General features: G+C 43.7%; 10 protein-coding genes across 10 annotated transcripts, besides 2 other annotated features; 9 read left to right on the top strand and 1 right to left on the bottom strand.

Moving 5' to 3' along the window:
- Nucleotides 1-1499: part of a mobile genetic element (non-autonomous copy of Rover hAT-like DNA transposon) that runs on past the window's edge.
- Nucleotides 1481-1499: a repeat region.
- A 388-nt stretch (nucleotides 1500-1887) lies between these two features.
- Nucleotides 1888-2856, top strand: LALA0_S01e02036g (LALA0S01e02036g1_1; the record flags this gene model as incomplete). Its single annotated transcript, XM_022774179.1, has 1 exon — nucleotides 1888-2856. The coding sequence occupies one exon, from the start codon at nucleotides 1888-1890 to the stop codon at nucleotides 2854-2856; it is 969 nt and encodes a 322-aa protein (XP_022626301.1).
- A 376-nt stretch (nucleotides 2857-3232) lies between these two features.
- Nucleotides 3233-3599, top strand: LALA0_S01e02058g (LALA0S01e02058g1_1; the record flags this gene model as incomplete). Its single annotated transcript, XM_022774180.1, has 2 exons — nucleotides 3233-3267; nucleotides 3326-3599. The coding sequence occupies 2 exons, from the start codon at nucleotides 3233-3235 to the stop codon at nucleotides 3597-3599; spliced, it is 309 nt and encodes a 102-aa protein (XP_022626302.1).
- Nucleotides 3600-4238: 639 nt separating this feature from the next.
- On the top strand, nucleotides 4239-5093 carry JID1 (LALA0S01e02080g1_1; the record flags this gene model as incomplete). The annotated part of the gene is made up of 1 exon (XM_022774181.1): nucleotides 4239-5093. One exon carries the CDS (start codon nucleotides 4239-4241, stop codon nucleotides 5091-5093), a length of 855 nt encoding a protein of 284 aa, XP_022626303.1.
- A 927-nt stretch (nucleotides 5094-6020) lies between these two features.
- On the top strand, nucleotides 6021-6794 carry ARO7 (LALA0S01e02102g1_1; the record flags this gene model as incomplete). The annotated part of the gene is made up of 1 exon (XM_022774182.1): nucleotides 6021-6794. The coding sequence occupies one exon, from the start codon at nucleotides 6021-6023 to the stop codon at nucleotides 6792-6794; it is 774 nt and encodes a 257-aa protein (XP_022626304.1).
- A 120-nt stretch (nucleotides 6795-6914) lies between these two features.
- YMC1 (LALA0S01e02124g1_1) lies at nucleotides 6915-7826 on the bottom strand (the record flags this gene model as incomplete). The annotated part of the gene is made up of 1 exon (XM_022774183.1): nucleotides 6915-7826. The coding sequence occupies one exon, from the start codon at nucleotides 7824-7826 to the stop codon at nucleotides 6915-6917; it is 912 nt and encodes a 303-aa protein (XP_022626305.1).
- Nucleotides 7827-8672: 846 nt separating this feature from the next.
- Nucleotides 8673-9098, top strand: LALA0_S01e02146g (LALA0S01e02146g1_1; the record flags this gene model as incomplete). Its single annotated transcript, XM_022774184.1, has 1 exon — nucleotides 8673-9098. The coding sequence occupies one exon, from the start codon at nucleotides 8673-8675 to the stop codon at nucleotides 9096-9098; it is 426 nt and encodes a 141-aa protein (XP_022626306.1).
- Nucleotides 9099-9831: 733 nt separating this feature from the next.
- Nucleotides 9832-10576, top strand: LALA0_S01e02168g (LALA0S01e02168g1_1; the record flags this gene model as incomplete). The annotated part of the gene is made up of 2 exons (XM_022774185.1): nucleotides 9832-9868; nucleotides 10233-10576. The coding sequence occupies 2 exons, from the start codon at nucleotides 9832-9834 to the stop codon at nucleotides 10574-10576; spliced, it is 381 nt and encodes a 126-aa protein (XP_022626307.1).
- A 464-nt stretch (nucleotides 10577-11040) lies between these two features.
- Nucleotides 11041-11334, top strand: PET117 (LALA0S01e02190g1_1; the record flags this gene model as incomplete). The annotated part of the gene is made up of 1 exon (XM_022774186.1): nucleotides 11041-11334. The coding sequence occupies one exon, from the start codon at nucleotides 11041-11043 to the stop codon at nucleotides 11332-11334; it is 294 nt and encodes a 97-aa protein (XP_022626308.1).
- Nucleotides 11335-12085: 751 nt separating this feature from the next.
- Nucleotides 12086-13501, top strand: PCL6 (LALA0S01e02212g1_1; the record flags this gene model as incomplete). The annotated part of the gene is made up of 1 exon (XM_022774187.1): nucleotides 12086-13501. One exon carries the CDS (start codon nucleotides 12086-12088, stop codon nucleotides 13499-13501), a length of 1416 nt encoding a protein of 471 aa, XP_022626309.1.
- A 3091-nt stretch (nucleotides 13502-16592) lies between these two features.
- On the top strand, nucleotides 16593-18149 carry LALA0_S01e02234g (LALA0S01e02234g1_1; the record flags this gene model as incomplete). Its single annotated transcript, XM_022774189.1, has 1 exon — nucleotides 16593-18149. The coding sequence occupies one exon, from the start codon at nucleotides 16593-16595 to the stop codon at nucleotides 18147-18149; it is 1557 nt and encodes a 518-aa protein (XP_022626310.1).
- Nucleotides 18150-23848: the final 5699 nt, after the last annotated feature.

A 23848-nucleotide genomic window follows, 5' to 3' on the forward strand; every position in this document is an offset into this window, starting at 1 on the left:
CATTAGTTTTGGTTGTAAATAAGATCTTCTATTCTTGACTTTGAGTATGGCTTTAGAGACCGGAATTTGTGTTTAGTAATTGGAATTCTATTGATTGCGAGAAATTCAGGTACTTGCAAAACTACAGAACGAAACGATTTTTGGCCATGTGTCATGAAATTTGAGACCTGGCTGTCAAGATCTCAAGCGTAACGAATTTGCAAACATGAAGAAGGTCTTTTTCGAAACTCGAAAGTCTCTATGTGCAACCTTTATTGACCTCTGTAAGAAATCTGGTTGACAACTTACCGTCAGTCGGACTAGTGGAGTCCCGATTGTTGCGTGTTTTGATCAGTCTTGGTGGTGGGGCGAGTAAGGACGAATTGAAGTTCTCTCACAAGGTACAGGTGAAAAAAAATCTTAAACTAGTATAAGTAATTCAAAAAATAGCTAAAGATCACCTTGGAAACGATTTCGATACGATTTTGTTGAATATTTGGACATCTGCCCGAGCTTTGACGGTATCGACAAAATATAACCTTTTTTTCGGTTATCGCACTGGACAGGAGGTTCCAGGACGCTATGAAACCCGACTTGTGTCGCGCGCCATAAAGAATTGTCCTTCTTTGTGAGTCCAACCAACCTCGTCAAGCAGTTATAACTCGAGAAATATACTTACAGAAAGTGTCAGCTCAGAAGGGAAGACAACAACGGGCAGTAAGGGAAGAGCACAAATCAAAAAAAGTCTGGTAGTACTAATTGAGTAGAGGCCTCTGTGAAGCCACACATGAAAATCAGTACGCTATGTTAAAATTTCGATAGATGGAAAGGCTTGCAGTCAGCTAAGCATCGAATAATGCCAAGTATTATCATTGTTTGCATAACTCCGAGATTTTCAAACAATTGGTATTTCGTGACGCAGAAATGTCCTGTCCCGACAAAGCGAGAAGAAACCCAAGAAAAAGCTCAAAAACACTCCTAAATTTAGCGAGGCGGGTGTGAGGCAATTACTATAATAGAGAGCCTCCAGATCCAAATCCTTACCAGTGTCTTTCTTGCCATTATTCTTCTATTATACCGAAGTGTCGACAGCTGACGTAAAATAGTGTATGTATGGAAGGGCAATTTTCAATGGAAGGGTAAATTACAATGGAAGGGCAATTTTCAATGGAAGGGCAATTTTCAACATGGAAGGGTGAATTTCGCTATCCAGGACAAACCTAAATCTCAAGCATATCACCTCGATCAAACACTACCACTCGCAACAAGCCTTGATCGGGTGCAACCTAGCGGTTCATTACTGTGCCAAGTGACAAAAACTAACCATCACTATTGACGGCTCGATCTATTTGTAACCTCAAACTGCCTCCCCATGACTGCCAGTCCCCAAGTCACTGATCGGAAGCAATCTATACATACAAACCGTAGGCATATCTGTAACTCTGAGTCTTTTGCACGGTTTGTCCCTTACTTGAATTCTCTTGACATAAGCACGACGCCCACTCCACGACACACCCGTACGTGACTACGAAAAACTCGAGCAGTTCTCTCTCCCTCTCATACCTCATCACACGACTATCACGCGACCCGCTCCCGTTCGTCTCCGGTCTGTTCCCCGGTCTTTTCCGACGGTTCTCCTTTTTTTTTTTTGACCCACCTTTTGAAATTGCTTTTTTCTCAGCGAGTGGAATCGGCTCCTAATTCAATAATTGTTTCTTTTCTTCCATCTTAAATTAAAGTCTGCTGATCGTCCGATGAGCTGGAAATGCTGGAAAACACTCAACAATGTCAGTATAAAACCATCGGGAAAGATAGATAGTCCAAGAGATTGGGACCAACCCAGGGTTCTTCGAGTTTGACTATCATTCTTCATTCAGATTTCAAGCCATCAACTGTTAAACTGCTACGATGATTAACGAAGCAGCCCGGGACAAAGATAATGTTACCTCACTTAAGAGCGTTAAGCCCGAAACAAGAACGGCCGCTGCGACGCTGATCGCTACGCGACCAGCGTCACCGCCGTTCCAAAGCTTGGCCAAAAACCGGCTCTTAGAGACTTGCAAACAGGAAACTGAGTTACATCCATGTTCTTCATTGGAATCACTAGAGTCTCTACGGCATACGCCAGAACCGATAGAGGCGTCGTTCTTGACGGCAAACGGGCCCAGAAAATACATTACTAACGATTTCTCGCCCTATGGCAGCCGATCCCAAACCCAGAGCCCCGTGGCTAGTTCTAGGGTCCGTCATACCTGTACAACGTCATTTTTGAAACCCCGTAAACAGTATTCAGGGTTCCAAATTTCCGGGTATAAGAAAAATCACGTGCACGTCGTCTTACAAACCGTGGATTTGCCTGTACAAGGCTGCGAAAGCTCGTGTATTCCGCATTTGACTGGATTTTTCACCATCAAGGGTCTCACGGAGCACCAGCCTGAGATCACCACTTTTTTCGAAGGGTTTGCGGCCACCTCCAATTGTGGGTTCTTGTCCGCGGATATGCCTTCAGAACTCAAGGATTTGATGGCCAAAGACTCCATAGACATGGAGCACTGGCTCAATTTCCCCAGTTTCAAAGAAATGTGTCGCGACGAAAAAACTCTGTCGTCGATCGCAGACGGCACATATGTGCATTCTGAATATCTCGAAAAAAGATACATTTACATGCGTTGGAAGGAAAGATTTTTGGTCCCGGACGCAGAGCTTGATTCAGTGGAGGGTGCTTCGTACGAGGGATTTTACTATATCGTCCACGATCAGCTGACCGGCGAAGTTCTGGGATTCTACTATCACGAAGATGCAGAACGTTTCCAGAGACTGGAACTAACGCCCGTCAAAGACATGTCAGGAGGTAGCTGTGGGTTTGAATTCAACTAATGGCAGATCATGTAGCGACTCTAGGCAGGTCCTAGAAACGCACACACAAACGGACACGCACACGAACATACAAACATAATAGAAAAGACCACTGATCGGCAGTGGCAGTACCCATTACAACTCGTTTACATACTTAGATATTAATTGTACTTGGTAATAATGATCATAGGAATCTGAATGCATTAAAGCACCGGTGCGGACAGACGCTACAAACTTGGAATCCCGGTTAGAGCCCGAGTACTCGAGTACCAGGATCAAGATTATAGATTTGAAAATTAAAGTACAGCGCTGTCAAAAGAACAAGTAGATATACGGCAACTCACTTCGGCACCAATAGCTTGTCCTACACTTTCCGAATCTCAATTAACCCTCCAAGATGAACAATTGCAAACGCCCTGATCTTATAGTTGAGTATGTGAGAAATAGACTTTCGTTTCTCCCTTGCGAACCCTTCTACTAACGCACGCAGCTACAAACATGTGCCAGCTCCAAAATCGACAGCTTCCAGTGCCAGCCAAGGTGTTCTCGCACAGTCGATGCCTATGGCTGCCATGTTCATGAAAAATAAGTTTCTAGCGTGGTTTGCTATGTTGACCACCGTTCATTACGCTTTAAACGGAGGAGACGAAGCATCTGCTGACCAGGGGCCTTTGCTAAAGATATTGATGTCTGCAGTATCGCTTGGCGTATGTTATATGAATGTCGTTTTCCCTCAACCTGGCCCTGCCGACAAAAAGGCATAATAAACCCCAGTTCCTCAGAAGCTAAGCTTAAAAAACCACGCGCAGACTAATTGTGAAAATGAAAGCCTCTGCTACAACAAAAAAGGTGGTGTGTGTGTACGGTATAAAACAAGACAATTACTTGATTTCAGACCTGGATGCGAGCCACCCTGCTTCTCAGTCAACACTTATCATCGTAAAGAATTTGACAAATAGTGAAGTGAATCACAACTAGCTAAAAGCTAACAGCTGTAGATACCAAGTTTGGCAGACGTATAATTTGCTGTACTTGCTCCTAACATTCCCTCGTCCGTTTGCAAAAGGTGCGTCTTCTAAGTATATCACTTTTACCAATAGCGACGCTACATTCTTATGGATATCATTTTTTCCTATAATGACACAACCCTCCAATCAACCGATAAATAACTTCCAATACCCAATGAACGGACTTATAACAAGATCATCCACCAAATCGGATAACGCAAAAATCGAATCCCTGCCAGAGAATTCACAAAGAATAACATCTTTAAGATACCAGTTCATCATCATAAGGGGGCGCTGATTTCTCCGACACTTTTATTATTTTTTTGACCATATTCTTCGAGTTCTAGGCTGTCCTGGCTCATTTTAGGTGCATTTTGCTCACTGTAAGACAAATCAATGGTTGCCCGCTTGTGTAGGGTTTTACCCGCCAAGAGCTTTCTCAAAAGAAGATATGCTTCTCAAAGTTCCAGTTCTGAATCGTCTCAAGACCCATCTTGGCCCAAGAATAGCCATCCTACACCTTACGAAATTTTTGGTCTTCCACAAGGCCAAGTCGACTCACGTCACTTGAAGAAAAAATACCACGCTTTGGCCAAACTGTATCACCCTGATATTTCTAACGGTATCAACGTAGTGCAAGATGGTGCGGCTCATAGTCATCATAGCTATCAAATCGATGAGTCTGCTGTTATGTCGCCCCAGGACAGACTAAGTCGATTTCAAGTGATGAACGAAGCATACGAACTTTTGAAAGATTCTCGTAAGAAGAGCGCATACGATCGTTTCCGTACAGGTTGGGTATACGCTCCTGCAAACGTCCGAAATGCTGCTTACTCTTCAGCTGCAGCGACAGCACATGGCTACCACAACAATCATAACTACCAATACTGGAATGCAGGCACTTGGGAAGATATCAACAGGATGCATGATACTGATTCAGACAAAAAACTGTCGTTTTGGGTGGTTCTGGCTTGGTTTTGTGGACTTGTGGTGTGCGTTCAGTGTACCGCCTTGTTGACACGAATTGAAGAAACGCTAACGAAGGGTCATCTCACGCATGATGATACCGAAAACGACTTGCTCCAAGCATACGTTAATTACGGACTTGACACAGATAAGTGGTCAAGACTAAGACGGTTTTTGTGGTTCAGAACATACGGAATGTATCGATCCAAAGACGATTTGGACAGAGAAGCTCAGAAAAACGAAAAGATTGTGCAAGAGCTCAAGAGCAAAGAACTGGGTCGATAGTTGAAACAAATTTCAAGCGTAATCCTTCTTTTTGATGAAGGTAGCAGCGTTTGTGTGCGCTTTTGGCATTCTGAGTAGGAATTACAGATTAATGACTTTATGATAACGACCTACAAACAAGTACGGGTTTAAGGGGTTAACATTTTCTGGCTCTTTCAGCTAAAGACGTTTCAGTTTCCAAGTCGCTAACAATGGATTTAAAAACAGCGTGCGAAGGTTAAACCGTAGCTCGGAGATATTAAGTGTGCTGGAAGAAGTCGCCATACTGATCGCATCATCAATGCGCAGTGAACTCTAGTTGTTGAAGGTAGCTATAACGCCTGAAATGCTAGCATAGGCCTCGTTTTCTTAATTAAAGAACGAAACCGAGACTCAACCGTTGAGTTGTGAGCAGACCAAACTAACAGTTGTCAAAAAAGAAGCAAACACTTCGAGCGGAAAAAGTTTCCTGGACCAAAATAAAAAGCTCTACACAGAATGTGTTACAGGTGACATCAAACTGAGTATCGTCACTGCTATTGAAATAGTGGGTGTTAACGAAGGCCTTGTTGATGTAATGTAGAACAGGTGATTTTGTCAGTTCTTCCATTACCAATCACCCAAAATAAAAATATGCAGGAGCGCTAAACAGGGATAGCGATAATACCAGAGAACTCGCGGGGCTAGTTTCTGGTCGAATCTTATTTGATCCCTGTATGGTCTCTCCGATACCTAATTCTTGAGCTCGGGATATCACGTGCTTATCTCTTCGACTGATCAATCTTATCATGGTCACAATATACGTTCTTCCAAACGTGAAAGATTTCACCATAGTTGAAATATCCATGTTCACATTCAGCCCTTTGGCCTTTACAGCGAAGGCATCCATCATCCATTGGCAGACCCTCGTTGCATAGTCACGAAGACCTTTCTTGGCTTTCGCTTAGGATGGATTTCTTGAAACCTGAGACGGTCTTGGACCTGAAAAACATCCGCGATGAGCTGGTGAGAATGGAGGATACGATTATCTTCAAATTCATCGAAAGGTCACATTTTCCAACTTGTCCTGCGGTTTACAAGGAAAGGGACCCTGGTCTCCGCATTCCTGATTTTGATGGTAGTTTTCTGGATTGGGCTTTGATAAAAGCTGAAATGACACAGTCACAAATTAGACGATTTGAGTCCCCCGATGAAACCCCCTTTTTCCCGGATAAAATACTGAAACCAATTTTGCCCAGTATCAATTATCCCAGGGTCTTGGCAACGTACTCGCCAGAAGTTAATTTCAATGGGGAGATCAAGGACGTTTATATCAATCAAATAACGCATCTCATCTCAAAATACGATGGTGAATGTTGGGAAAACCTAGGGTCTGTGGCTACCATTGACATAGAATTACTGCAGAGTCTCAGCAGAAGGATTCATTTTGGCAAGTTTGTCGCAGAAGCCAAATTTCAAGCGGATCGTCCATTGTACTCGAAGATGATTCGCGAAAGGGATATCGAGGGCATCTATGAAAACATTACCAATAGCGCGGTGGAGGAAAAAATATTGGAAAGATTGTGCGTCAAAGCTGAGGTCTATGGAGTCGATCCAACTGATAAAGCCGGACAACGGAAGATTACGCCCGCATATTTGGTCAAAATTTACAGAGAACTTGTAATTCCTCTGACAAAGAAAGTAGAAGTCGACTACCTGCTTCGTAGACTCGAGAGCGAGTAGCCAGAATGCATTACTTGTGATATATGAATAATTTTACAGTGTTTCTAATTCTTTTTTTTTCTGGTTCAGGAACCTTACCTTTGGTAGCCCATTTCTGTCTACCGTTCGAGTTTGAAACCCCTACCCCAGGAGTCGCATGGCCATTTCAAAAGTGGCAAAAGTAGCCGCATTTGCGAATGCTGCCCTTAGCATTGTTGGCCCAAAACCTTTGAAGAATGCTTTCCAGCCGTGCTTGGCATAAACATTTTGTGCCACCCGTACGATATTCTTACCATGCACCTGCTGATCGATCCTGTCTGTTTGCATGATTGATTTAATAACGTCAAGTGGATATACCGATAGCCACAAAGCAATACCTGATAGACCTCCGTAGCAGCACAATTTCCACCCTGGAATCTCTGTCCGCACAACGCCATTTTTCATCTGATTGGCGACTAGCGCCTCGTAAGTTAAAAAATAAGCACCACAACCTTGTGCTTCTCTCATTATGGTTGGTGTGAGTCCCCGCATTAGAGCTTTAGCGCGTACAAGCTTTTTAATGCAGTCCCAAGGACCACTAAATTCGGCCGCTGCACCCGAAGCTGTTTGGGTCTGTAGGCGAATCCTTACATGCTCAATTGGTGCAGCCAAAAACGAATTGGCAACTCCGCCAACAAAACCACATGCGTAATACTGTGGAAGCGTGAGGAGACCGTTTGGATTTGGTTTATCACCTCTGAAAAAACGCTTCATAGCTTCGTTGACCCCAAACTGGCAAGACATACAAGCACCTACGCCTACCAAAGGCGTCAGAGTTCCTTTATAAAAGCCTCTTAGACCCTCTTTCTTAACTAGATTCTTGACCACGTCTACAGCCGAAGTTGGTGTCGATGACGTTTGCAAGCGTACTTTAGTCGTGTCGAAGGGCTGGCCGACCAAGACCTGGGCCATACCACCAGCGGTTCCTGCAGCCAAATCTTTAAAAACCCGGTTGGGACTTTGACCTGTTTGATTCTCATCAATCAGTTGGGTAGGTGCTATTTCGTCCGACATTGAACAGATGACGTTGTGGCTTTTAGGGCAGCTACTGGTATAATTTGTTCAATTGTAAGCTTGCAGCGCACCTTTTTCTGACAGCAGTAGCGGTCGATGTGGTCTTCAAGCTACAGAAACCTCTTACATTTCATTAGTCTGGTGGGTGATTGGTGTTGAAGTTACTTTCCCATCGGCATAGATATGCTATGGATTCTAGGACGACAGATGAATAAATGTCACATGATCACACGAACCATGTTGAAAACGTTTGAAAGGTGCGATCATTGGTGGCGTGCGACGTCAACTGAGCCAAATTGTAAGAGTGAAATGCAGGGTTAAAAGATGATCGTTACTTGGGGCATCTTGATAAAGTAAAAGTAACTTTTTGTCCCCTTTTGAAGTCGTAATTCCAAAAGACACCTTGAACATTCAAATATTAAAAAAATTTGAGAAATACGTTGTAACTTTTATTACTCCACAACGATATCGTACACCTGCTATGAACTTCAGCTCTGTGGAAGAAGCTCCCAAACAAAATCCGTTCTTATTGTAGACATTTGACGTTTTATGTCACTTTGTACTAATGTGTCATCAGCTTAGGGGTGTATCTCAAAATTGCCTGGCATTCCAACTTACGTGTACCTGATGAAGTTGCTCGGTTTTGTCTCACAGCCACACACCAAAATCTCCCTTTCAAAACGCGCTTTGACGGTGTTAAATCTCGAAACAATACCTTTTCGAAAACAAACATCACGTGACCTTATTTAATGTCAATTAATCAATTTCATTAATATATCTATACCGAATTATCTTGAAATTTGATGTCTACTCCCAAAAACACTACACTTGCTTGAAAAGGCTAGAATGTTTTTGAGAAACGTTGCGAAGCAATCCGTTAGAACTATGTCGAAATTGACTCCTGTGGCTACCAAGCTCTCGCCACCTGCTGCGGCCTCTTACTCCCAGGCCATGAAGGTCAACAACTTGATCTTCGTGTCCGGTCAAATCCCTTACACTGCCGAGAACAAGCCCGTTGAAGGGTCCATTGGTGACAAGGCCGAACAGGTGATTCAGAACGTCAGCAACATCCTTAAGGAAGCCAATTCGAGCCTAAATAAGGTGGTCAAGGTCAACGTTTTTTTGGCTGACATCAAGGATTTTGCCGAGTTCAATGTCGTTTACGCCAAGCACTTCAACGAACACAAGCCTGCCAGATCCTGTGTTGCCGTTGCTTCTCTTCCATTGGATGTAGACTTGGAAATGGAGGTCATTGCCGTCGAGCAGGATTGAATATACAGCGCTTCAAGAGACAATTTTGCAACGTAGTGCTGCTATATGAAGTATTCAACGATAAGATAGATTTTCTAGAAAACCTAAAAACAACTCATAATAGCCGTTTATCTGGAATTACAGATCTATATTTTAAATAGTCATTGTTGGGGTTGCCTTGGATTTCTTAAACATTGCCAAAAGCATTTTCCCTTAATGCCCACTGCCTCCGCTATGTCAGTTATCGCGGATCAACGCTTGTAGCATTGACATATACATACACCTTGTTGGAAATGCAATCTGGTTATGTTGTGACTGCTTTCAGGTGTATGGGTTTTATCTTAGTATAACGTAAATCGCGTTCTGAAACTTTTTTAAAAAAAGTTACCAATTGTCTTTCCAGGCAGGCCACAAGAACACTGCCCGCCTGAACAGAGCGGGCCGCACTGAGCGTAAGCGGAACCCATGTAAACCTCTAGCCAGGCCCTCTGCCTATCCCATCTCATTCCTGCCTAGCTCCTGCCTAGCCTCCCACGCAAATATCGTCAACCGACTCAAAGATATGGTCATCTGACCGTTAATTGGCTGTCTGTTAATCGTCACAGACGAGATCATCAGGTGTCTTTCCACGAAAGCACTGTTTCTAGCAGCTGAAAAATTTTGAACAATTACTTTCGCATCTAAGAATACTTTCAGATACATAGTTGGTAGTACATTTCCTTCACCAGCAGCAGGAGAACTCACAAAACCAAAGATGGTCCAACGTGTTACTTACAGAAGAAGAAATCCATGTATGTTTAGAACGAGATAATGTTGAAAAGGCTGGCTGCTGTGTTGAGCGAGCATTAATTCATGCGGAAATGATCATTTTATGGGAGAATTTATTTGAACAAAGATAGTAGTTTTGGTGGGTTTGTAACGAACCTCAGTGAATCAATTCCGAGTGTTTCATGATAGCACTGCAGAGAAGCGCTGCGATAGTCAATGTGGAACAATACCTAAATTTTCCTATTTTGATGGTAGCCCAGACGGCGCGAAGAGACTCAATTTTCCAAAACCGATTCATCAGCGTGAATAACAGCCGACATCATGTTTCAATCGTCAGCAAGCCAGACCCCACTGTGTAAAGACCCCTTACTAACTTTCGCCATTCAGACAACACCCGTTCTAACAAGATCAAGGTCGTCAAGACCCCAGGTGGTGTTTTGCGTGCTCAACACACCAAGAAGTTGGCCACCAGACCCAAGTGTGGTGACACCGGTGTTCCATTGCAGGGTATCTCCACTTTGAGACCAAGACAATACGCCACCATCTCCAAGACCAAGAAGACTGTCTCCAGAGCTTACGGTGGTGTTCTATGCGCCAACGCTGTCAAGGAAAGAATCGTTAGAGCTTTCTTGATCGAGGAACAGAAAATTGTCAAGAAGCTTGTCAAGGAACAAACCGAGTCCGCCAAGCAGACCGGCAACAAGAAGTCCAAGAACAACAAGAAGAACTAATCTGTATAACTTGTACGTGTTAAAGTTTTAAAGTCACTTAGGTTAAGAAGCCGCCGCATGACGCTACCTCTGCGATGCTTCCCGCTCATCGGGTGTCCCAATGGTATATAGGAATGCTGTGTGGTATTGACTCTTACGTCAGAATTGACTCCATCACTGTATACGTAACTGGAGCCTCAAACTCATGATCTGCTCGATAGCAGGTATTGCCAGGCATGGAGATACGTATAGGAGTACCGGACAACATAGTTTACGTGGCGTGTGAACCTCTCTTCTCTCTTTGGATGAGTTTGGACTGCTTAGTTGCCTTTCTCTTGATATCATCGTGCACGTTGTGAACTAAATCATCGAGCATGATTCGTCGCTAATCCTGAGGTTGGAATCCCATCATCGATGAAATGCAGTCGGATCTATAGACGTTGACGCGAAGCCATCGTAACTAACATTTGTGGCCGCATCACTCGATGAGTAGAGCTAGTAAAATTACACTAGGCTTGTCGTGCCTAGCCACTGCTGCTACCGTAGTGGGTGTCCATTACGTGCAAGAATTGGAAAGAGACACTTTACATCAAGGTCCAATCAAGGATGCAAAACGAATAGCCGATAGAAAGGCTGGCGTTTTGGACCCCGAGAAACAGAGAAAATTGATGTTCAATAAATCCGAGCACGAAATGCAGCAAGAACTTCGTAAAAAATACGAATCGATGCAACCGTTGTCTGGCGAAGTATTGACTTCTGGCGGGAAAGAAGTAAAGTAGTGCAAAGAGAGAGGGATTCGTGTTGGTGCTTTCTGCAATTTTTTGGCATACTCCAGACCGAAATTCCGCCATTAAGAGAAACAAGCTGACATCTCAAAAAACAAACTTTCAGGAAACAAAAAGTCCGTGTCGAATGTTACACAAGATCCAATACTCCCAAGACTTCTACCAAGACCCTTACCGGGACTGTGGCATTTGTTTACGATTGTGCCGTGCGATATTTGATTTGCCAAAACTTTCCCACAACTCAAAGAACTAAGACAGATATTCAACAAGCTGAACTGCACCATATATTTTGAACAGCACATTCAACAAACTCTCAACATCTCTCCATTCTACTCTCCCACTATGAGTGATATTCATTGAAATTCCAAGCATTATTCGGGCTCATTTCCAAAGCCGAGATTTGAGCATGAACTGGATCAAAAAATTACTAGGTTCTTTTCTTCCCATACCAAACCATTTTCCAAATGCGTAGCCAACTCCGGGGCCAAGAACGCGAACTCGACTCGTCGAACAGTTCTCTTTTCCTGTCATTACCTAGTTGTAACTTATCATCACTTTGTACTAAGTCTTTGTTATTTTCGATGTAAATTTCAAAGGGACAATGACGAAAACGGCCCAAACTGTCCTTTGAAATGTCACTTATGCTCTTGTTTTGAGTTAAGACAAAACTTCTGAGACTTGTATAGGTACTATCGTTGAATTCAGTCTGCTTCTAAGTCTTATACTTGGTTTTTCAGTACTTCAAATGGCCCGAAGACCGTCGTTTTTGGATCACATTTCGGACAATGACAAAGATGAAAGGCAACGGTCAAGACCAATGCAGATCCCCAGACAGGCCCCTTCAGTACATTCAGAGGGGGGCACTAGTGTAACGGAAGAAACTTTTAGCAGCTCACACTCTTCAGAGTCTTACGTCCCCGCGGAAGATCATCCCCTTTCAAAACAAAGTTCCCAACAGCCAAACAGTCAAAATCCAAGCCAGCAATTTACTGAGCATGAATCATGTTTCCGGGTAGCCTCAAATGTGTCACAGCTCTCTGGTATTGCACATAATTCACCACGTAGTTTCACGCAGCGGAAACGTCCGTCCTTTGGGCGACGAAGGAGCTCGTTTTCTCGAGGTTCATTTGTGGGTCACAACGGCAGCTTTATTTCAACCTCGTTGAAAGAAGACCTCGACCCTACCACTGAGGAATTGAGGCATGGATCTTTCGGAGACGATTCTGAGGAAGAGCTATTCGAACCAGACACTACGGTGGAAAACACTCGAGAAACAAGCTCAGCCACCGCTGAACGAGAAACAACCATTTTCAATACAGAACTAGAAGCGAAGGATAATGAAAAGAGTGAAGCTCCTCACGGAACCAAATTTTTCCAGAACTCGGCCCCAAGCAATGATGATCTTTTGCAGCAATATACTCCCTTTCATAACGTACCGACCTCCACATCAAAGTCATACAGTACCAATAAAAGTATCAGGGGATTGATCGGTTCACGGCAAAAAGAGGAGGTAGAGCCAGAACCCCGACTTTCTGAAGACCCAGAGCTTATCGAGATAGCCAACTTCCCCACAGATCTTCTACTGGACATGTTAACCGCTTTACTCGATAAGATAGTACAGTCCAACGATCTGTTACACCGAGATAAGTCACCTGGCGAGCGGCCACAAGAATCACAAATAGGGTTGCAGACTCCAACATATAGCATGGGTACAGGGATGTTTGCAGAGCTTCTGAGTTTCCGCGGAAAGCATGTACCGGCGATTACACTTCAACAGTATTTCCAACGAATACAGAAGTACTGTCCAACGACCAATGACGTTTTCTTGTCGTTGCTGGTGTATTTTGATAGAATAGCCAAGGCTTGCAATAATGGGAAAGAACAAACGTTTGTGATGGACTCTTTCAATATTCATCGCTTAATCATATCTGCGGTTACAGTCAGTACTAAGTTCTTCAGCGATTTCTTTTACAGTAACTCCAGGTATGCGAGAGTTGGAGGCATTTCTTTGAAGGAGCTCAATCACTTGGAGCTTCAGTTTCTGGTTTTATGTGACTTTGAGCTGATTATTAGCGTTGAGGAGTTACAAAAGTATGGGGTTTTGTTGCGGGACTTTTGGCAAAGAGAGCAGGGAGAACTTGATCCTGCGATTGTAGTATAGATAAACTTAGCAATTTGGTGTAGTAAAGCATTCGATTAGGAACTCAAGTTTTAAGAATCTTGGAGTTCGCAAAGAAAATGAATGCTCGAGCTTTCACGCATGAGTGTTATTTAGGGTTGGCGTAGAGGATTATATTCACGGGGAATTTGGAGTCAGCGAAATGAAAAGAGGCTTTGTGGACTCGTTGCAAATTCCAAATTCTGACATTTTGTAATTTGAAATATTCATAATGAGTCGCATTTTTTTGTTTATGGAGTTGTAAGCTCTTCGTGCATACTAAGGTAGCATTAAAGAAAAAGGAGATCCCCGGTAGATTCCTGTTCTGCTGTAGAAGCTATCAAATTCATTGATATAGTATGTGTGTATCTATCTGTGAAAGCATCTTCCCACTCGATAGTAGAGAAGAAAATCAAGATATGGTATGCCTAGAAAAGCAGCTCAACCTTCATCATATTGCTAGAAAGCTATAACAAAATGTCTGCGGGTGGGATAAATTCCCAGAAAGAAATCGTCTCACTTCCAAGGTTTTTTCAGCTTTTAGTTCAAAGAATATTGATCATCGGCAGGCATCTGGAAATGTCAAAGCATCCTACATCTAGCGCATCACACGGGCTGATTGATGGGAAGGTTGATAGCGTCAACCACGTCAGTGCAGTATATAGTGATGTCGTTTCTAACAGAGATGTTTACTACGGGTTCCGAGAGTACCTGCTTTCCGCTTTCAGTGATCTGATTTGGAACCGAAAACAACCCATTTGATTTAAATGCTCGAGTATTCGCGTAGATTATGATTCAATTTAAAACGAATCTGGGCGTCAATCCGGCTCATCGATCAACCAAAACGTCAGAACTAGTTTGTTTACCTGAACATAATCAAGATCCACAACTCCCAGGGCTTCTTACTTTCTCTCAATCTCTTTCCACAACAGTTCGGGTTGTTTGGAACAGCTTTACCCCTGGTATTTTCATGTATAACTTAAGAAGGAAGTAAGGAAGGAAAGGGATTGTAAGGAGTAGGACGGTGGTCTCGGAGTTTACACGTATATTGGCTTGGGGTCTCTACAAAGCTTTGAATTTGGGATTTGATGTCACTGTCAAACTCGGATTGACGAACCATGTTTTAAATCAAGTGTTTATTGAGATAGAATTAAATTCCTTGAAAGGTATCATGATCTGCTTTCGACAATTGACAAGCTGGCATGCTATAGCGGTAGCAATGTTTTCACCAGAAAAAACTTGGAGCTTAGGTTATTGGTGGCAATCCCGGAAAAAATGCTTTACTCAGCAACGAAGTTTTACAGTGAACGTCGACTTGACACTGTGAAATGGAACCTTTGAATGTTTTTCACTTGCGTAACGTGCATGTTTGAAGAACTTGCGATGCTCCATTTCTAACGGAATCGTCCACTTTGTGAATATTAGTCGATACTACGAACTTGTTGAAATTGCGAAAAGCGGCCCAATGAACATTGGGCTTGGACCAATTAGCTTACCTTGAGGAATTTCTGAATGAGGTACTTGTTGCAACGGTGCAGTTCATGTACTTGACTATCGCGTACAAAGAAACCAGTTCAATGCGGGTTCCGATGATTGAGCTGACCGAGTGGTACATCATGAGTTGTCGGGAACAAGCTGCCAAGAGTTCTGGAAGACGGAGTCATCTCTTAAGTGGACGCAAAAGACTTAACGTCATGTCGTTAATCTCCGGCGACTACAAGCAGCAAGAGCCGTTGGAAATCCTGCAATGTCGGGCTAATGTGATGAGCATTGAAAAACGCAACGTCATATCATTGGTTTGTGACATTTGTGACCACTACGGAGAGCAAGAGTTGAAAACTCTGGAGTATCGGGATACCGAGGTCAGCTCTGGGGTGGACATAAACGACGAAACGTCACATTATTGATTTCTGACAACTAAGAGCGGCAAGAGCTGAAAACACCAGGGTACCGGGAGAATGAGAATCGGCTCTGGGGTGGACATAAACGACGCAACGTCACATTATTGATTTCTGACAACTAAGAGCGGCAAGAGCTAGAAACACTGGAGTATCGGGATAATGAGATCAGCTCTGGGGTGGACATAAACGACAAAACGTCACATTATTGATTTCTGACAACTAAGAGCGGCAAGAGCTGAAAACGCCAGGGTACCGGGAGAATGAGAAGTCGGCTCTGGGGTGGACATAAAAGACCAAACGTCACATTATTGATTTCTGACCACTACGAACAGCAAGAGCTGGAAATACTGGGATCTTGGCAGAATGAAAAAAAAAACACTCAAAAGAGCCATCGTTCCCACCCAACCACTTAGACACCCTTCGCTCTTCTTTCTTCGCTCTTCGCTCTTCGCTCTCCACCGCACAACACCGAATCAAGTGCTTCAACGTCTGCTATGATATTCCAATAATGGACGGTATCCCCATTGAAGTGGAGAACCGAAGAGATAATAATGCCTTGAGTTTTGTGATTGTGACGTACCATACGTCCGAAGAACAGCAACTCGTAATTGAGAATACGTTATGAGATATGAATATCAGCGTCTAATGTGGCTATCGGTGTGTGTGAGTGTGTGTGTGAAAGTCCACGTCTTTAGCTGACCCTGCGTATCCTTATCGATATGCTCCGAACCTCAAAGTTCGCGCATCTCGCCGTCGCTGTCGCTACCGCTACTGTTTTTGGTGCTACTACTACTGCAGCTGCAGATGCTATCAGCATTTCATTATCAAAATGTTCCCGTTCCCGACCGGATATCCCGGATAGCCCCGGCACGTGACCCAAAAACTTTTTTTTTTCGTTCCCTCTTGCCCCAGATTTCTTTTTTTTTCTGGTCCACACTTTGAAAGTTTCCCTCGTTTCTTTTCCTATCCGGCGCCCCTCTCGGGCTTATCTGGGGCCACACACTGTGGGCCACACACTGTACTGGCTTCCAATCTCGACTGATAGACTCAATTTTTTGAGAAGAGCTCATCACCTATATAAAAAACCAGGCGATGAGGTCCAGGGAACGAGTGGTAGGGAACAGCTTTACATTCCATCGCCAGCTACTTTCCTCTGTCCTCTCCAACACACTCTCCTCTGTCTCTTCCCCGCCATGTCGAAGGAAAACTATGAGATCCGGGACCTTGAAAAACGGGCCGGTTCCCGCTCCGACGATGACTACGCCGAGTCGCACTCGAACCCGGTCGTGGAAACCGCAGAAGCTGAGCAAACAAAACTGTCGTTTTTGGACACTTTGGCCTCCAAGTTGAGAGCCGAAACCAAGGGTATCGAGCCGATCACTGACGACGAAAAGGACGATCCTTCCATCTGGAACGCTGCTTCGATGTGGTTTTCCGCCAATATGGTTATTGCCGCGTTTGCTCTTGGTGTGCTTGGGCCTGTGATTTTTGGAATCAACTTTTGGGGGTCCGTACTTGCAGTGGTGCTGTTCTCGTTCATGGGGATCCTACCTGTGGCCATCTATTCCGTGTTCGGCGTTGAGCTGGGCTTACGTCAGATGGTTCTGTCACGGTTTCTGCTGGGAAACGTTACTGCGCGTATTTTCGCGTTAATCAACGTGATTGCCTGTGTTGGCTGGGGTGCGGTCAACACTATCGCGTCAGCGCAACTACTGCATATGGTCAATCCACACGGCGCGCAATGTCCGCCCTGGGCCGGATGTCTTATTATTGTGCTGTCAACGATTTTGGTGACGTTTTTCGGGTACCGTGTTATTCACGCGTACGAAAAATGGTCGTGGATCCCTAATTTCGCGGTGTTCCTAGTCATCATCGCACGCCTCAAGATCAACGGATCTTTTACCGCTGGCGCCTGGGAAAGCGGCTCTACCACGGCCGGCGGCATTTTGAGCATGGGCGGTGTGGTGTTTGGGTTTGCGTCCGGATGGACCACATATGCCGCTGATTACACCGTGTACATGCCCCGCAACATCAATCGTATTAAAGTTTTCTGTGCGGTGATGGCCGGACTTATGTTCCCATTGTGCTTCGCAATCATCTTAGGCGCCGCAGCCGGATGCGCGTCGCTCAACGATGAGACCTACGGCGAGTTCTACAAGAGCGACGGTGTGGGCGGCTTGGTGTATGCTATTTTGGTGCCTAACTCCGTCGGAGGTTTCGGACAGTTTTGTTGTGTACTACTGGCAATGTCTACGGTGGCCAACAACATCCCTAACATGTACTCGATCGCTTTGGGTACGCAAGCAATGTGGGCACCTTTGGCCAAAGTACCTCGTGTGCTATGGACAGTGGCTGGAAACTTTGTGACTCTGGCTATTGCCATCCCAGCTTACTACAAGTTCACTTCGTTTATGAGTAACTTCATGGACGCTATTGCGTACTATTTGTCGATCTACATTGGAATCTCGCTTACGGAACACTTGGTGTTCCGCAAGGCCAAGTTTGCTAACTATCACGTGGAGGACTGGAACAACTGGGCGGCATTGCCGGTCGGAGTGGCCGGGTGCTGCGCACTTTTCGTCGGAGCCGTGGGTGTGGCTATGGGAATGGACCAGACCTACTGGGATGGTGAAATCGGCCGCAAGATCGGAGATTACGGCGGAGATATCGGGTTTGAGCTCGGATTTGCATTTTCCGTAGTAACATATTTGGCGATCCGTCCATTGGAAAAGCGGTGGTTAGGCCGTTGAAATTCACTGCAATTGAGTAGTTACTTTGAGTGTTTTGTTACTCGATGTTGGTAATTAGAATTGTATTTGAATTAATTAATTTACGTAATTTGGGTATTTGTTAATATTACGCCTGAAGCGATGACTACAAGTATAATTGAAGAATTGAGAGCGTCAGCGATCAATTGTGAATAAAAGTGGTGATTAATAGCATAGTTGAACGATTGAGAGCGTCAGCGATCAATTGTGAACAGCAGTGATGGCTATTAGTAGGCTACACAATTGAGAGCATCGGCGATCAGTGGTGACTAAAGCTACGACTATCAACATAAGTGAACAATTGAGAGCGACAGCGATCAGTTGTGAATAAGAGAGGTTGTCGGAAGCATGATTGAACAATTGAGAGCGCCAGCGATCAGTTGTGAATAAAAGTGGTATTTATTAGCATATGAAGAAACGAGAGCGCCAGCTATAAAGTGCGAACGATAGTGATGGCAAAGAGAAGGTCAAGAGCTTTACTGAACAATTGAGAGCTTTGACGACCATTTGTGATAAGTAGGGATGGCTAAAAGTATAACTGAACAATTGAGAGCGCCAGCGATCAATTGTGAATAAAGTTTTTATTGAAGCTCGACTTCATCGGCAGTGTTTGAGTCGTTAAACTGCTTCGTTCGCTCAGTCATTATTTGCTCTGGGTGCATGGTTATGGTTATGGGTTACTTTTCTCTCCGTGATTCTTTGGTAATAAGTTTGATACATTCTGTTTGACCAAACCACGGATATTTAAACGATGGAGCAACAATAGCAAACAATCGGTAACGCTCTCGATTGCTCAATAGAAGTCCTGGATTGCATTCATATCCTGCATAGCGTTGACGTATTGTTGCTTCAAATCTTTATGGTTGGTGTTTTCACCTTAGCGCTTAATATGTCTTTTTAGTTTAATATGTCATTTTCTGATCGCGCAATTTGCAATTCCAACAGTTATGGCTATTAGTATAGTCGAACAGTTGAGAGCGTCAGCGATCAATGGTGAATGTTAGAGATGGATTTTAGTATAATGGAACGATTGAGAGCTTCAGTAAGAGAGATGGCAAAAACCATTGTAAACATGGTCAGGAACATATCTGAACTGAGAGCTTCAGCGATCCATAAAAAAGATGGCTAACACCATTTTAGAAATGGCCAAGTGTGTTCTAGAGATGGCTTAAACTGTCAGCAATCAGTTGTGAGCGATGGTGATGGCTATCAGCATAGCTGAACAATTAAGACCGCCAGCAATTTTAAATATAAGGATTAGCCAAGACCACTGTAGAAACGCCTAAGAGCATTCTAGAGATGGTTTAGAACGTCAGCAATCAATTCAAGTCATATAGAGTTCTTAGATCATTGGAGAGTGCCGCCGAGTGATAGTTGACGCAGCATTCTTCCCATCAGCAGTTTTTTTAGATTGCTTGACTATTCGTTAATTGTGTCGCTGTCATATAGTCACGTGAATGTAATCACTTTGCCATGGATCTGACACTAGATGGACATAAGTTCGGACAGTAGGGCAATTTTAAAGACGGCTAGGATCAAAGCTGGATAATTGAGTGCGATAGCGATCAATTGTAAGCGACAGCAATGGCCTCTAGAATTTCTGACCAATTGAGAGCATCAGCAATGAGTTGTGAATCAAAAGGTGACCAAGACCATTATAGAGTTGTCTCACAGTCTTGTAGTGTTGTCTAACAGCAATGTATTGATGTTTAACATTCTTGTTGTTTATACTCGTGTTGAGACTTTGTGTCTGGCCTCTGCCTCTGAAGTGTCGTTGCACGATAAACGTCCTATATCTTGGGTAATTATATCCCTTCTTGAAAGATGTAAAGTGTTGTTTTACTGAGTTAGAGTTAGCTCTCCGCGATGTATACAGCATAAATGGCATGAGCTTGTAAGCGTGAATGAAACGGCCCTTACATATATTCCTGGAAATGTTCCGTCGATAACTGATGTAAAAGTTTTCCAGCATTCCGGGTACAAATAAAGGGAATGGGCTGCTCTAGGAGCTATACGATCAACCGCAAGTGGTACCACTTGGTTCAATCAATGCCGTTCCTGTTAGATCAGTAGTAGTTCTGGATTCTTTGAATATCTTCCCAATTCTGTCGCTGTTGTTGCGTCACGTGTGTGTGATCACCTTGTTTAGATCTGACGCAAGGCAGACAGAGGTTCCGACAATTGTAGAGCTGGCCAAGACCATTGCTGAGCTATTCAGAGCTTGAACGATCGATTGTGGCTAGTAGAGATGGCTTAGTGTTCATACTCGCGTTGAAACTCTGCCACTGTAGTGTTGTTGTACGATAAACCTTTTAAACCTTTGGAGTTTTTTTACATCACTATAAAGCGTAAGCTACCTTCCTTCAGAGTTTCTATCACATTTATACAATTATTGGGAGGGTTTTGTCATTGACGGATGTCAAAAGGATTACGGGCGCAATTTCTTCGATGAATAGCAGCACAGGTAAACACATGAGCGCAAGTGCCACTCGGTACAAGTAAGACATCATTCCCTTTACAGCAGCAGCTTTTCTAAATTCTTTGACCATTTCGACAATTTTCTCGCTGTTAACTTGTCACGTGTTTAGCTGTGGGTCTGACGTTAGGCAGATCAAGGCTAAGAATAGCGAAGAGCACCTTAGAGCTGGTTAAGACCATTGCTCAAGCTTCACTGATCAGCTGAAAATATCATACATGGTTGGAATACTTCTGGAGATGGCTAAGAGCGTTGTCAAGCCGGCTAAGACCTGTATATAGATGGGATTCTCATAGTTGGTTGGGGGCATCGTGAACTTTCCTTGGAGCATTGAAGAGCTGGATAGAGCCATTCCACAGTTGCCTAGGACCATTGTTGGGTTCGTTGAGATCACAGAGTTGGCCAGAAGCATTGCAGAGTTTGCTAGGAGTATTTTACAGTTGGCTGGGAGCATTTCAATGTTGTATAGAAGCATTGTGGAATTAACTAGAAGCAATGTAGAGTTTGCTAATACCAATGTGGAGATGGCTACGACCATTTTGGAGCTGGTAACGACCATTGTAGAGATGACTACGACCATTGTAGATACGGCCATGAGCATTCGGTGGATGGCGACGGTTATTTTGGACTTGGCTAAGGGCATTACTAGTAGAGAGTGCAATGGCAGCAGTTTAACAATCGCGATCTCCTGCAATCGGTTGTTTGAATACTACTAGTAACAATGATACTTGAAAACGTAAAGGCATCGGCGATCAATTGTGAATAGGAGAAATTAGCTGAGCTAACAAACTCATAAACTGATCGCTGATGCCAGCAGTCACGTTACTGGCGCTTCTCGAATTCGTAACGAATAAGATCCCGTCAGATACGTATTTTAGCCCAAAGCCTACGGAATGAATTTGACAACAAGGTTTATAGTAGAACGGCTATTTGAAGTGCTTGGATAGCTTGATGACACCTTAGATTCCCTGCAATCCTTGGTAATTAAACTTGAGCACCGCGTATGAGGTGATGATATCATGACCTCAGCCAGGACAGTAAGTGAATCACGAATCCAAGCGCCAATCCGGCTCAGCAATCAGTCAACTACGCGAAAGATAGCTTGTTAATCTGGAGATAAAGGAGATTCACGCATTTAATAGCTGCTTTCCCTTCGTCAATACAACGATTCGGCTTGTTTTAGATGTCAGTGTCTTGCTTTCGTTGCAATGAGACCTAGAGGCTCGAAAACATCTCTACGCATACAGTGATAGATTCGCGGTATATTCGAGCTTCTGAGATCGTAGACCACAACGGGATTCGCGAATCCTAAAAGTCGACCCCGATTCTGGACTCAGCTACATTAACAATGATCAATCCGGGAAATACCCATAGATATATATTGACAGCACCAAATTGGCGTGCATAGTGCTGACTGGTAGCGTCGGCGGCTAGCATTTGTTTGATCATAGACAAGGTCTGAAACTTTTGATACTTGACACATCTTTGAGTACTCCTCCAGAAATCCAGATTTGTCGAGGGCTGGTCAACATATTTGTCAGGAGCTTTATTTCCGGATACCAACATAGGAGACGAGATAAAGCGAACCGCCAAGAATTGAAGAAAGTAGGAGTGAAACACGGCATGGAGACTCTAATAATCAAGTTAACGATACATTTGAATACGAATGTCAAAACTTTGTCTAATAGGATTGTACTTGCTGAACGAAGCTGTCCTTCAAACTTTGAGATTTAATTGGCGAAAAGTAACCGAAGCGATGATGCACATCGAAGAAGACCACCGCGACACCGTCGTCTTAGAGAAGGAGTAAATTGATGTTTCTTGCAAAGGAAGCTCCCAATTCTCAGCCAAATGAGATTGTTCACCGGTAGCTTCGTTCTGTACTCTGCAGAGGCCTGAGACATGACAATGCATATCACGACTCGACAGTAATTTTGAATCGATAGATGAGCATTTTCAAGATGTGCTACAGCGAAAAATGAAGCAACTGGAGTCTATACTTGGAAAAAGGCACACCGAGGAGAATTTAATAAATTCTTGCCAAGTTCAAAACGAAACGGTTCTATCGAAAAGTTTGGCAAGAAATTTGAGATCCAGCTTTCAAGATCCCAAGTGAAAGGAATTCACAAACATGAAGCACGCTGCTTCCGAAATTCGGAAGCCAAAGCTTTAATGTTTTTTTCATTATGAAATACGCAATGATCAAGGAACTTGATTTTTGATTGACAAGCTACTACCACAACTAGTTCGACAGTCATCGAATACTGTAAAGTGAGAGCGCCAATCAACAATTATGACCACTCGGTACCTATCAACTGTGGAGATAACAGCAGGCAAAAGTTTGTCCGGTCCCCGGTATGTGTAGTCACGTGCCTGGTGACAGTGACATAAAAGCCGACGAACTTCATTTGACGATGGCAAGACTTTAGAACACATTCCCATGCCATTTTTTTGTCACTACAGGCTACCGTCAATTTTTAGCCATAATCGAACTATTGAGCACATCAGCGACCTGTTGTGACGATTCATGAGACCCGAGGCACATTCGGACAATTGGGAGCGTCAGAGATCTGTTGTTGATAACAAAAAGCTTTTATCACTCGGGCCTAAGTATGCAAGGAGCGCGTCAATAGCGTGGTCATTTTTCATGACTAATTTAGTGCCCAAATGTTTTTGCAACTGGTAGTTTCAGCGATTAGTGCCAATACCGAGATTTTCAAAGACAATTGAATAAATGAACCCGCCAAAGAAGGTTGTGGGAACGCAATATATCAATGTCTTTAACTGCTACCACAGGAACCGCGAGACAATTACGAGCATCAAGTCTAGAAATCCAGCCCATTGAAGGATTGCAAGTGGCTCATTGTTTGGAATCCACCACCTGGATCAATTTTGAAGGTGGTTTTAGCAATCTCTTAATTCAGTGTCATGAAGATGCGTTTGGGCCCGAATGAAGTGACAATAGTTAAACAAATTTCGGTAGAATTTCCTTGGACTGCTACAAGAACCGAAACTCATGATTTCACAAGAGCATTCTGAAGACTACACAGCATTTGAACTACCGAAATCTTTCGAGGAAGGCTTTGAATAAATACTGAACAATTCGCAGCTGTCTTCGTCGTGTTTGCAGCGACCTTCATCCCCATTAGCATTATATCTCCGCCAGGTCGTTGTACTGCTCTACCTGGACCATTAACCATAATAC

Source organism: Lachancea lanzarotensis, scaffold LALA0S01 (assembly GCF_000938715.1).
Source record: "Lachancea lanzarotensis genome assembly LALA0, scaffold LALA0S01, whole genome shotgun sequence".
Taxonomy (NCBI): domain Eukaryota; kingdom Fungi; phylum Ascomycota; class Saccharomycetes; order Saccharomycetales; family Saccharomycetaceae; genus Lachancea; species Lachancea lanzarotensis.